Raw genomic sequence first — 13892 nt, 5'->3', positions numbered from 1 at the left:
ATAACTGTGGTGCCCATCTACAGAAGTAAACTCCCCTACAATCAAACTGGATTTGCTAAAAGTCAGATTTTTCTTTAAGTATGATCGGTTTTAATTCCCTTTAGCCCGGATAGTAAATACTTACAGTAAAACCAAAAATAGCAGGTAATCGTTCTAAGGAACCAGATAATGAATTGAGATACCTTACTTTTTCATTGTGTTCAGGTGACATACTGCTATAGAACAGCCAAAACTAGATTTTCATTTTCAGCTTTCATTAAGTTCTCCAAGAGAATACTAAGCAAACCTAGGGAAATCCATGTACAACCAGCAGAAATATCCACACCAATAAAATTTGTTAGTCACTAACATAATACAAATTCAACAGCAAAAAATTAAAAACCAAAAGTTACAACCATCTTTAACAGTGAATGCAAGTCACTATTTTCTCTGCTTTACATTAAATTTCAAATGTATACTGTACTTACGTGTGATTGCGTAGATAAGGTACAACATGAGCCATGATATTAGCCAGGAGAGGAACAACTTTGTCTTTCTCTTCACTCACATACAGCACATCCAGGAGTGGAGCCAGTAACTCTGCTAAGACACTAAGTGCTGCCACACTGTAGGAAACCGCATCTAAAAACAATTTACAAAATTTAGTATATAGTACAGACTTGTTTTAAAAGAAGTATGCATTTTCTTTTATGGCCCTACATTAAGTTCAAAGTGAAGGTTCAGAAAAATCTGTTTTAAAAAATTGAAAGGCATTTCCTTCAAGCCTGGAATATTTTTTTCCTTCCACTAACAAATAACTTATCAAGTCCCCCAACATCTCATTATGCTTTTATACTTCCTATCCGGTAGATTGCTTTTGCTAATGTGCTAGTGTCAATCATCTTTCCTTACTCTTGTGTTGAAATGATTCCTTCACAGACGATACTCCAGTATTGATGTCGATGTAATATGACAAATACGGAGATAATTTGTACTTTTCCTTAACTAATACAAACCTGTAGATATTTATATTGGATATTACTTTGGCAAAAGCTGGAAGGCAACCATTAGATTTAAAGTGTGAGGTGACAACCCTACCTAACCAATAATAGTGGGTAGGTAAGGGGTGGTTGGGGGCTACCCAGCCACCTATATCTACTCACGGTTCAATGAACCACGTCACTTTTTGCTTGCAGGCAGGACTTACTGAAGGAAAGGTGATGGCGGGCCAATTCATATATAAATAGCTACAGGTTTGTATTAGTTAGGGAAAAATATAAATTATCTCCAAATTTGTCATTTGTTCCCATACTAACAAACCTGCCACTATTTATATTGGATGACTCACTCTTAGGAGGGTGGTAAGTCCAACTCCTGGCTTAGTCATTGACTCGGGTTTCCCAAGTACAGTATTAGACAGTAATCGAGGGAAACCTTGCATTTCGCATATCAATACAAGTGAGTACGATAGCGGTCTGAACAACTAAAGTAGTTGTGAGAGATATCATAAGAACGTCTAGGTAAAAAGATGCTCCGGTTAAAACAGGCCCTACACATAAAAAGACATTTCCCAAGGCCTACCTCGCAGCAGACATTGGGGACGTGTACGAGTATATGAAAAACATACTTGGTTACATAAGGGAAGTGGTTATTACCTGCAAAGGTTGAAGCCAGCTTTGCAAAAGGACCCATGGCACTGTTCTTCAAAGGAGGGAAAGATGATGAAAGTAAAAGAGCCAGGCATACTTTCATTCATCCCAGTCTTACCCCGGGTAGCCAATGCCTTCAACCTTCTGCTACTTGTCCAACAAGGAGTCCGAGGCATTATTAAACCACTTGTTTTGTCACCATCACATGAGTGATAGAGAAAACGTATAGGGTCTTCTGTGGGTCACGTCTTGTAGGTAGGGTGAGATGAAGATTAGACACGCATCCACCATACCAATGGTACGGTTTGTGTCACAAAGGAGCTGCTCGAAAGCGTTAATGGATCACAGGAGCGAAAGAGAAAACGTATCAGGTCTTCTGTGGGTCATATCTTGTAGGTAGGGTGAGGTGAAGATCAGACACATTCCCACCCTACTAATGGCACAGTTTGTGGCACAAAGGAGCTGCTTGAAAACGTTATGGACGGATTCTGCCCTAAAACATTCAGAGCTCTGGGTCATCTCTATGAGGAGGAGGAGAGGGATTCTGTGACTGGTATAGGACCTATGTCCCCACCACGGACGAGATCCTTACAACCTCCTTTGACTTTCCTAGGGTTATTAAGGCATGCTAAACCTAAGGAGTGTACTCATTCATTATTTCCTAAGGTATGGCTTCAATTTAATCACTGGCATGAAGAAGATAAACAATAACGAGTATCTGACCCGGTCTGCTATACCCTTGGGGATAGGTAATCACCCTCCTTGAGGTATGTACTAAAGTAATTACCTGTGTTACAGCCTTGATTACAAAGCGGCAGGTTCCCAGTTGGAGGGCTTGAACCTGAGGTTCAAGCTGCCCAGAACAAAATAAGATGTTACTTGGCTTCTCGCCGTGAACGAGAGACGTTGAGGGAGACCCATAGGGTACGTCTCTCTTTAGGTCAAGTGACACACAGTAAAGACCTGTCTTTGGATTCAGGAGAAAATCTGCAGTTTAGAGCCACCCCTCCCGTGGAAGGGTAATCAGTTCAAACTCTACAAAGAGCAACAATTGGAGGAGATGCTCGATGGACGAGCAAAGGTCTTCCATTGCCTACGCCTAAGAGCATGATTCCCTTCCTTGGCAATTTTTGAGTACATGACTAGAATAGCACTCTTGAGAAGAGGAAAGAAAACAGACTTCACTCGACTCTCACCACGGAGTATCTAGTCGTAAAGGAAGTCCATACTGGGTAATTCAGAGTCGTAGACGTGCCACTGTATGTGACCTGTCTTTTTGGCAAGATGACGAGGCTAGACCAAAACTCGTCGAGTCCCTTAAAGAGACAAGTCCGACTATAAGTCTGCACGGAAGCGGGAAGAAGCCATCTATTCCTTTCCCGAAGAAAACTGCTCGCAAAAGGGAATCGAACAGGAGACAGCAGTCCTTCTCCTGCAAAAACACCACTGCTTGTCATTGATATTCATTCCGCTTCCCGAAGAAAAACCTTTAAAACAGAGGCAATAGGAGGAATATCCCTGTAGAAGAGATGGAATCTATAAAATCCAAACCCATGAACAGGATACTCCGAAGGGGAGACCACATAAGAGCAAGAAGTATTATCCCGCAATCGGGAAACCAACGAATGACTGTCATTCCCCACGGCAATTTCACGAAGAAAGAAGGTGCCTACTAGGAGATTAAGAGATGGTATGATTCATGCTCTGATCATAGTCCTAAGGACATATGATCCTTCATATGGTCTCCTCTCCTTTTCTTTGATCCCTCTGTAAGAAGCGTCAAATCCAGAAGAACGAGGAGGTCTACTCCTTGGGGAAGATTCTCATTAGACAGTCTTTTAACTAGGACCATTACTTGCTCTGGTCTTGTAGAGGACCAAGAGAAGGACGATTCCTAGTGCCGAAGTACCTGGGACCCGGCTAGTTCTTCAGAGGTCGCACTCAACGGGGACTAATGCGGTCTTGTCGGACCAGCAGAAGTTTCTACAGGGTAATGACACAATCTATGGATATCCGTATAGGATATGACCTTCGTGTCATTCCTTCGATTACTCGAATTATAGATTGAGGTAAACAGAATGAGATGTCTCACAGGAGTTCTTGACTTTAAAATCCGTCAGTAGCCCGAGGTCTTCCAGACAAGGGTCGATCCTATATAGGAGGTAACTGGTCGATCGCAAAATGTTCCCTTGCATAAGAAGGTTTGAAGGTTAAGCTTGTCTCACGAGGAGACTAAAAGTACAGACTTCTAACTGACGAAGCATGGCTAAATTCCAGCATCCCCCATCTTCCTATGAGATCAGATGTTCCAATCATGAGGAAGAAGATAGAGACTGCTTACCATTTGCTAGAGGAAGATGGAAGATACAAGATAGTATCCTTGTAGCTAAGTCTGGACTCTCTTTCCTTCGTGAAAAAGACATGAGCCAATTATTTCAAGCTCGTGGGAGGGATTCTCCTATGAGAAATGAATATATTCATCCCTAACAACTCCAGCTTAAGGAGGAGCTCCGGTTACAGGAGAAAGTTATCATCCGACTTCATGAACAACCTTGAGTTCAAGAAGTATAGATAAAAGATGTTTCCCTGGAACGGAAGCAGAGGGAGGTTGAATGCGTTTCCTCTAAGGTCCGAGGGCATAAGGGCCAATGGAGATTGGGAGAACACAGATTTTCAATATCCTCTGTTATTCCTGTCAGTCACCCATCTAGGGCTGACCCGAATCACTGCAAGTAAGGCTGTCAATTAGACAGCACTGAATTTCGTTCTCTAAGAGGGAGAGAACGGCGGTAACCTCAAGAGGTTGTGTCTCCCGCTAGAGGTGGGAAAAAAACAGATTCAAAGAATTTGCCTCCCTTATCACATCTGAGATCCGATTTGTTTCAGGAGACGGTCTAACTAGCACAGTTCCTATGTCAGCAAATTTGGCTCGTGAGCAGCCCCATAATAAACAGGACAACATGGGAGAAGGTAGTAACTGAAGCAGCAACCTGGCTCCTGAGGCAATTTGTTCGCAAGCCTTCCTGTAGTATGAACGAAGTGTTCAAGAAAAACATGTACGTTCAAGGGAAATGAATTCCCGTGTGTGTGTGTTGGATTCAATGCATAAACCTAGGCACTTTGAAGGGGGTCCCTCTGATTCTGCCGACGGCGAGAAAACTTTGGGAACCCAAGAAGCCCTGTTTGTGATACACAAACAAGAATCCAAAGAGCGAGGGGCACTGAGACTTGAACTAGCGTATTATCCCCGTCGCCAAAGAACGGTGTATTCTTAGGTTCTCAGAAGTAAAAACCAATAATTCCGTCAACTCTGCAGGATCTAAAAAAGTAGAACAAGCTCAAGAGTGAGGAGAGACAATCTATGCTGTCTAGGAGAGAGTGCTCTCTTGAGCAGCTCCCTCTCAGGAAGTGGCTGTCGAAATAGGAGCCTAGAATGGAGCAGGCTTATTGTGATCACTAGTCTCTGACTACTGAACGTCAGGCAGCAAAATGGCCAGCAAGCGAAAACAACGAGCTACCGTCGTGTAGTACAACAAATGACTATCTGTTGAACATGAAAACAGCCAACGGTGCTATTAATAAACAACCGAATATCATCTAGCCATTGAAAAATGGCGATTGGTAGCTGACAAATCAAAGATCTGGATTTCCAAGATCTACCAAATCGGTTGGGATCGTTTCACTTGAGACTGTGCTCATGATCATGAGAGACTCGTTCTAGGTCTTGAAACGTCTTGTGTGAGCTCGTGAGAGTCCCGTTCACGAGTCTGAGAGTCTCCCACGTAAGTGCCTTGCACGAGAGCATGAGCATCTTGCACGAGAACAAGAGCATCTTGCTCCTGAGCATGAGCGCCTCGCACGATGGAATAAAATAGTGGTTTGTATCTAAGAAAGCTTAGTGGGTTGAATGTTATGAAACACACTATTATTTTTTTTTATTTTTTTTTTTTATAGCCCTCTGTGCCCCCTAAAAAGTGCCTTAACCTGTTATTATTCCTTTCTAGGTATGGACAGCACCCCCCTTCACCCAGAAGGGAATTTAGAGTATTCTTCCAGTACTGTACATAGGAAGATGAATGTGGTTTATGGTCTGTTACTATTGTGTTAGTGGTCTGTGATACTGCTCTGTATTCATATTATCTTGCCTGTGAACTGTAAGTCCCATCAAGTGTTTGACTGAATAACACAAAAACAAATGTATTATAAGGCCATTGTCGATTGCTCATGTTCGGCAGTCAACATCGTAAAGTTAATGAATATTTTGTTTCGATGTGCGAAGTAACGAGGAAGAATCTCGTTACATGAGTGTGTCATAAACATTAATAGTTCACAGGAGCTATTGAAATGGCGTATCTGGTCTTTAGCCCCGGAAGTGAATTCAGTTGTTAGGAGGAGAGTGACTGTTTTCGAGTTTAGTCTGAATTGTTCCAGATTTATCAAAAGCCCTTCCAAGAATGAGAAATTTAGGCACTACTGTGGTTGGACTGAAAAGTTTCAATGAAAACAGAACCTTATCACAGTGCAGGTTTACAATTGGAGATTTTCTAAACATTGCTATGGTGGGCCCACAGAGACCTGCACAGCGTCGTGTGCGGCCATACTATTTTTAAGTAACTTTGCAGCCTAATGATAGACTGGATATAGATAAGGACAGTATTTGATTTAGGGAAAATTATTGTAGTACAGTATTTTCACAGTTTTATATTTTCTTATTCAAAATTTGTTTATCTTGTTTCTTATGAGGCTGGAGTGTAAAGGGATGTTAATTTTGTCGTTAATTGCATATTTGAATTGAAAAAGACAATGTTAATGTAATCCTAATAATTTTTTCTCTTTCAAATAAATATTATTTTGTTTTTATGAAGACAAATTTGTTCCAGTTACTTACATCACTGTGTCACCTCTCAGTCACTGTTTTAAAATCTTTCTAATAAGTATTAATCATAATATTTTTTCTCCCACATTGTATCCTGTTGTCAGATTAAAAGAAAAATTATAATGTTTCCTTTCACCTAATGTTCTATAATTTACTTATATTCAGCAAGATCAAGGCAGGATAAATAAGAAAAAAAAATAAGGTTCCAGCTGGGTCCCCTTGCCCAGTATAAATCAAGGGGTGGTGCCCACAGCTCCGTTCTCTTGACCTGTCACCTAGATTTTTGGGTATTCCACCGTTATATATTTTTTGTGTAGTGAACGTTGGGGTGTGGTCAGCTTCCGGGCACTAGGCAGTTCGGGCGCTACCTCTGGCCACAGTCCGCAAACCACTACAACGAGAGCTTCTTGCTTATGAGTGCGAGCTTCTCACAAGAGCATGAGAGTCTCGTACGAGAGCGTGGGTGTCACTCCTAAGAGCGAGAATGTCCGGCACTAGTCTCGCTCAAGAACGTAAGCATCTCGCTTAAAAGCGTGAGCATCTCGCTTGAGAGTGTCCTGCACGAAAACCTGTTTCGCACGAAAGCACAAGCGTTTTGTTCGTGAGCGTGAGCATCTAGTTCATGATTGTGATCGCAAGTGTCTAGCTCGTGACCGTGAGCGTCAGGCTCGCAATCGTAACCACCGAGAGCTTGTGCGTGACTAGATAGTGATCGTAAGCATTTAGCACATGATCGTGAGAATGTCTGATCATGAGCGTTTAGCTTATTATCGTGAGCATTTAGTTCATAATCATGAGCGTCAGCTCGTATTTAGTGTCTGGCTTGTGCCCGTTATCGTGAGCGTCTTGATTGTGCTCGTTATCGTGAGCATCTTGCTCGTGCTCGCAATCGTGAGCGTCTAATTTGTGATTGTGAGCGTCAATCTTCTGATTATGAGCTTATACCCCTGGATATGAGTTTTTAGTACTTGATCGAGAGCGTCTAGCCAGGGATAAGGGCTCATCGCTCGCGATCGTGAGTAGCTTGCAATCGCGAGCGTCTCATTTGCGATCACGAAAGTGTAGCTCGTGATCTTTACCATAAGATGCTCGCGATCATGATTACGAGAGTCTTGCTCGTGACAGTGAGAGTATAACTCATGATAGAGAGCGTGATAGAGAGCGTCGTGACCGCAATCACGGTCACAAGCATCTCCCTCGCAACTGCGAGAGTGTAACTCACGATTGCGAGCATGAGCGCGGTCGTGAGCGTCTCTGATGTAATCACGAGTGTCTAGCTCAGTGATTCTTAAACTGGGGGGCGCCAGGAGCTTCCAAGGGGGGCGTAAGCAGGGCTGCTAGATGGTGCCTTATTTTTTTTTTTCTTTTTTTTTTTTAAATATCAATTACAAATAGTCAAAAACATTATCACTGCTTCCATATGGTTTTTTTAATTTTCATCTCAAAACATGCCAAAAACTCAATAAATAAATGCCAAAAGTTATCAAAGTGACACGTGTGGCTAACCCTTAGATGAAAGCGGTCAGAGAAATGTTTCCTCGGGAACTGAACGCGTCTCGTGCCACCTTATTGCTCATCTCACCCGCTCTTATAATAACAAAAGGTTGCAGTAGTCTGGCTCAGTCTATCAAACGAAGTAGTGAGGACTTTCAAGTCCTGCATAATATATTTCAATTATTATCAATTACTGGTAATTACTACATTACTTTTAATATATTTAGTGTAGTTCTGATTTAGAAGTATTTTTTTCTTTTTTGGGTGTGTGTGTTTACTGTATGTTCATTCATTCCTTTGTAGCTGTTTTACTATTTTAGATAAGTTATGTGCAGTATCAAAAATCTAAATGTGTGTATAACACGTTAACGAGCAGAAAAATTTGTTCATATCATGGTATGACTTACCAGCTTATGCGAATGTATTGTACGTTATCATTATTTCACCTGCATCATATATTTGTTTCATCTGATATACCTATAACTAGGGTGTTCATTTATTTGAGGTGTGAAAAGGGTAGTTATGAAATTATGCATATGCATTATGCATATAGGCCAGAGTGACCAGATTTTAGATATTGAAATATGTGGCATTATACAACACACACACAATATATCTATCTATCTATCTATCTATCTATCTATCTATATATATATATATATATATATATATATATATATATATATATATATATATATATATATATATACATATTTATAAATGCACATGAATAACTACGATATATATAACCATATATGCATTTGGAATCCTCATAAACGTGAAGATGTTAAAAAGAAATTATTTGCTATAATCCACTTTTTCTATAATATTACAAGCAGTTAAAATAGTAACAATGAAAATAGAAATGTAGTAATTATGATGTCTTTTGTTTTATAATACTACATAAATATGGATAAATTAATCACTAAGGAGGATGTGGAATATTTTTTAATGTGGTCATGATCCATGAATGATTGTATGAAGAGTAAAAATTATCTTTATTTTTGCAGTACAGTAATTAGTATTTTTTCTAGTATTTTCTATCAATATAATGACTGTAATCGGTATAATGCTAAAACAGTTTGAAAAAAGATTAAGATAAAATTTTGTTTCATCATAATGAATTTATTTTACCCATTTTCTATGAACAATGTTTATTTTTTAAATACAGTAGTGCATTCCTATAAAAAATCATCAGCAATGAAATAAAAATCTATCATTTATCCATATACTCACATAACCAATGAAGTATATTAGAATATAAAACGCAACATATTGTTTATAAAAAACAATACATACTACATACGGTACTTTCTAGTTTAGCAAAAATTTCAAGGGTGGGCAGGGGGGCGCATGGGATCTATGCTTAATGCAGAAGGGAGCACAAGGCAAAAAAGTTTAAGAACCACTGGTCTAGCTCATAATCGTGGCCACAAGATGCTCATGATTGTGGCCACAAGATGCTCGTGATTGCAATCACGAGCGTCGAACTTGAGCATGTAACTCACAATCGTGAGCGCGATCATGAGTGAGCACAATAGTAAGCACGATCGTGATCGTGCAGGTAGTGATCACGGGTGTTTAGCTCGGGATTGTGACCACAAGACACTCAAGATCGTGGTCACAAGCATCGTTCTCACGGTTGTAAGAGTGTGTAACCCGATTGGGAGCATCTCATTCGCGAACACACAAACCTTATTAAGGGTTGTAGAGACTGGCATCACAATCATGGCACGGCCGTGAACGTGTAATTCACGCTCGTGTGCGCGATCGCGAGCAACTTCAACATTCTCAAGGGTTGTAGAGACTGACGTCACAATCATGGTCACGAAAGTCTGGCTCGTGACCATGTAACTTACGCTCGTGATCACGAGTGTCTAGCTCGTGATCGCAAGCGTCGTCAAAAATTGAGAAGAGACTAGTGTCACAATCGTGGTCACAAGCTTCTCGCTCGTGACCGAAAGTGTAACTTATGATCCTGCGCGTGAGCACGATCATGAGCTTCTTGTTCGCAATCATGAGTGTTTAGCTCATGCTCGTGAGGGTCCTCATGGGTTGAGGAAAGACTAGTGTCGTAATCGTGATCACGAGTATCTCACTTGCGATCGTATAGCTCATGATCATGAGCATGAGCGCTAATGTGAGCGGACACTATGATCATCATAAGCTTGTGACCATGAGTGTATAACTCACGATCTTGAGCATGAGCGCAAACGTGCGCAAAGGTTGTGTAAAGACTCTCCCTCGGAAGGGGAATACTCACACCTGGAGGCGAACCTCCAAGCAGCACTCTGTTGCCCATCAACAAGTTCTATCTCAAATGAAGGTTAACATAAAGGGTTCCTAAAGAAAAAGCCAAGGCTTAATTCTGAGTTGTCCCCAAAAGGGATTTCCCTAAAAGGAATCCTGCCGGAGTAATCCACCGAAGGAGAAACCGAACATGAGTTCGTCTTCAAGAAGAAGAACAATGAGATTGCGATAACCTATAATCGCACGATCGTAGCGATCTCTGTGGCGATCATTGGTCATCACAAGACACCCTAATGGGTGTCTAACATCTGATTGTCACGAGCGACAATCTGATCAACCAGGAAGACGAGGTGATGAGTCTCGCCCCTGCAATCATTGAACAGAATAAATACTGAACTCATCATTGGATTGTCGCGAACGACATCCTGACCGACCAGGAGGACGAGGCGATGAGTCTCGCCCCTGCGATCATTAAACAGAAGGAAAGTCCGTCGATCCGGCGATTGTCGAGCAAGCCGTGGGTTGACGATCGTCCCTGATCTTATAATCCTCAACAGGCAGAGCTGCATACCCGGGCTGAAACATTGCCTGTGAGGAGAGAGAAAAAATTGCAGAATGTTAGGAGACGCCGAGATAGGCAAAAGGCGAGAAGACTCGTCATCAGCAGAAGACAAAGGAAGGGCAAACAGGAGGTAGACCTAGTCGACAGCTAAGACGTCAGCCGCAGCTACAGCCACCGACTTCGCAACCTGATGTCGTCATGAAGTGCTGAGGATAAAATAAAGAGAATTGAATATTCCTCCCCTCAGAGGGGAAAGAAAAAATCCCCTTCGAGGAATCATCAGCGCCGAGGAATCCTTCCGATAACTCGCAGAACAATCATCCACATCTGCAACTGCCACATTAATCTGGAGTGGAGCATCGCATAAAAACAAAAGTCATATCTGTAAATAAAAGAATGAGCGTAAAGCAATAGTGGTAAATGGCTAACCCTTGAAGAGAGAGAGATAGGAGACGTCCGCTCTCTACCAGCCAAAAGTAAAAAGTGACATGGTTCATTAAACCGTGAGTAGATATAGGTGGCTGGGTAGCCGCCAACCACCCCTTACCTTGCACTTTAAATCTAATGACTGCCTTCCAGCTCCGCCGAAGTAATATCCAATATAAATAGCGGAAGGTTTGTTAGTATGAAAACAATTGAATACTTGTATATAATGCTAACTACTTATTCCCCATTCCTTATCAAGTTGGATAAAAGTCTTAACAAAACTCAATGTACGAAGGTAAGTAGGTCAAGGAAATATTAACCTACGTACCCAAATCTTTAAATTGACAATTTTTATTGAACTACATACACCTTTTTGAATATTTTAGCTATGCCTCATTTGTAAATTTAATTCTAAGAAACTTATCAAGTCTGTCTCTTCTTCAAATGGACAAAAAATTGAAATATTGAGGGCTTTCAAGATTTCTGGAGACCTGTCTATCCAGATATTATAAATAGACTAATTTTAACATGTTGTGTATACTGTTTTTCTGTCTGATCTCCAGTAGCTGACTCTCCTCATAGCTTGCTAGAGAAAAACTAGCAACAAATTTTTATCCATATATATTAATCTCTGGCAATAATGTTCAAGTAACTCTTTGTGTATGCTGTTCAATATTTTTCATAATTTTGACCATCCTTTGAATTAAGATCGTTTCATGCTGTACTGTACCACTCACTATACAGTATACATGATGTTAATTATAATAGTCTTACCTTTTATTTCATAAGGATTAGTATTATGTGCCTTCTACATGTTTAATTCCAACTATGACAGCTTAGTGGAAAGAACTTTCCAATCGAACAGTTGAGACAATAAAACTTTCAAAAGTTCAAATTTGGTGAAAGTTCTTTTCTGTGAGCAGTTTGGCATTGTTTTATTTCATAGTTTATATGTTACCTATCTGTTAACCAGTTAATTATTTAATCTATTACAATTTTTTCCTTATAGTTTACTCTCTACTTCTCCATCTCTTTTCTTCGCTGGTTGCTTTTCTTTTTGGGGCTCTTAGGGTTGTAGCATTCAGCTTTTCCATCTATGATTGCTTGGCTAGTAATAATAATACTAACAATAATGAACCATAACTTTTTCCTAATTTCAAACTCACATCCCCAAGATCGAGAAGTTTCATGCTCTAGATATCAAGTCAAAGTTTTGCAGGAAAAAATCAGAACAACTACCTCTTGCATACACACCAGTTTTCTATATTTCAATCTTTGAGGTAAAATATACGAAGGCAATTGGAGACCAGTGAATTGCTTATGTTCCGTCACTCCTGTCATTTTACCGACTCCCTTCAGAATGGTAACAATCTTGAATCAAATATTTCTGTGAATCTGTTTTAATGAATCTAACCCTTCTCTCTATGTTTCACACTTTTTACTGCTGTTATAACTGGTAGTCATCAATAAATTTTCACATGCACATCATATTGTAGGAAATTCAAATAAGGAATGTCCACATATGTTGTATAAATCTGTATACAATAGTCAACTTCTAGAATTTGAGGCTTTGGGGTTATCACTACACTGAGCTGGCATTCAAGCTAGCATTCACTACATGGAGACCTGGTATCATGATAAATATGGTACATAGGTTGTGAGCAGTTTCTTACTTCTAAGGTCAATAAAACTTTTGCTTTACGGTTATAATAAAGCAAAATCAAGGTAAGGATAAAAAATAATTAAACTTACCATTAACTCCGTCTCTTTTGTCACCCGACTCTGTTTTTACAGTCAAATTTCTTCTCAGCCATGTAGTGGCTTCAAGACAAGATCCAGCAATGTTACTGCAAGATTCTAATAATTTACCCGATACTTCCTGAAATTAATATAGGATTTTGATAAAATGCTATTCAAAGTCCAGACTAGAATTTTTATTCAGCAATAATTTTTCAACATGAAATACACCTTATTAGACATGTGTCTATACTTTCTGCAACATTAAAATCAAGCCCTTAAAAGGTTTTAAGGATCAAATAACATTTTATAATTTAGATATTCATTGTGTTCAAAGGGGAAGGTACAAGAGTTGAAACAAAAATACTTATAATGATGAAGACAAATATGAATTAGGTGGAATTACAGCGGGATAAGACTAAAGAGAGTAAACATAATGGTCAGAGATGAATGCCTGAAAATGTGACAAAATTGCAAAAAAAATAAATCAAATAATAATGAAGATTAAGAAAATCAAAAAGCTCAGAACAAAATAGGGATAGGGCTTCAGATACTGAGGCAAAAGTGGCATAGTCAGATGGGATATGGATAGGCTGTTAAACTAAATGGCATCATAGTAGTAAGCATATAATTTTTACTGATTTTATAGTTAGATATAGCATAGGAGAAAGAAATCTAAAGATATAAGCAATTTTGGAATTTTTTCCAAAGCCAAGGATTGAATATGCCAAACATACGGGAATGGAGATGCTGAAACACAAACTTACCAAACAGCACCAAAGAAAATGTTGTCACTATTATACTGGGTAATGCTTGCATAATTAAATAGTAAGGGGTAAAGAGATGAAATATTAACCCGTAAAAACATAAGAGCATGTAAATTGAAGAATTAGAAGTGTAAACCTATGATGCATGTGTA

The 13892-nt window shown here is 39.8% G+C and overlaps 1 protein-coding gene across 2 annotated transcripts in view; it reads right to left on the bottom strand.

Moving 5' to 3' along the window:
- The window catches only part of LOC137651467 (protein dopey-1 homolog), a 501407-nt gene that overhangs the window by 158614 nt on the left and 328901 nt on the right, over nt 1–13892 (bottom strand). For both annotated transcript variants that reach the window (XM_068384695.1, XM_068384701.1), the window contains exons 14-15: nt 12989–13115; nt 468–621 (exon numbers count right to left, since the gene is read on the bottom strand). In XM_068384695.1, the coding sequence (XP_068240796.1) occupies nt 468–621; nt 12989–13115 (281 nt within the window). The remainder of the gene's footprint in view (nt 1–467; nt 622–12988; nt 13116–13892) is intronic.

The sequence above is a fragment of the Palaemon carinicauda genome, chromosome 1, assembly GCF_036898095.1.
Source record: "Palaemon carinicauda isolate YSFRI2023 chromosome 1, ASM3689809v2, whole genome shotgun sequence".
NCBI classification, from domain to species: Eukaryota; Metazoa; Arthropoda; class Malacostraca; order Decapoda; family Palaemonidae; genus Palaemon; species Palaemon carinicauda.
The sequence above is the reverse complement of the archived record's forward strand: the minus strand, read 5'-3'. Positions and strand labels throughout refer to the sequence as shown.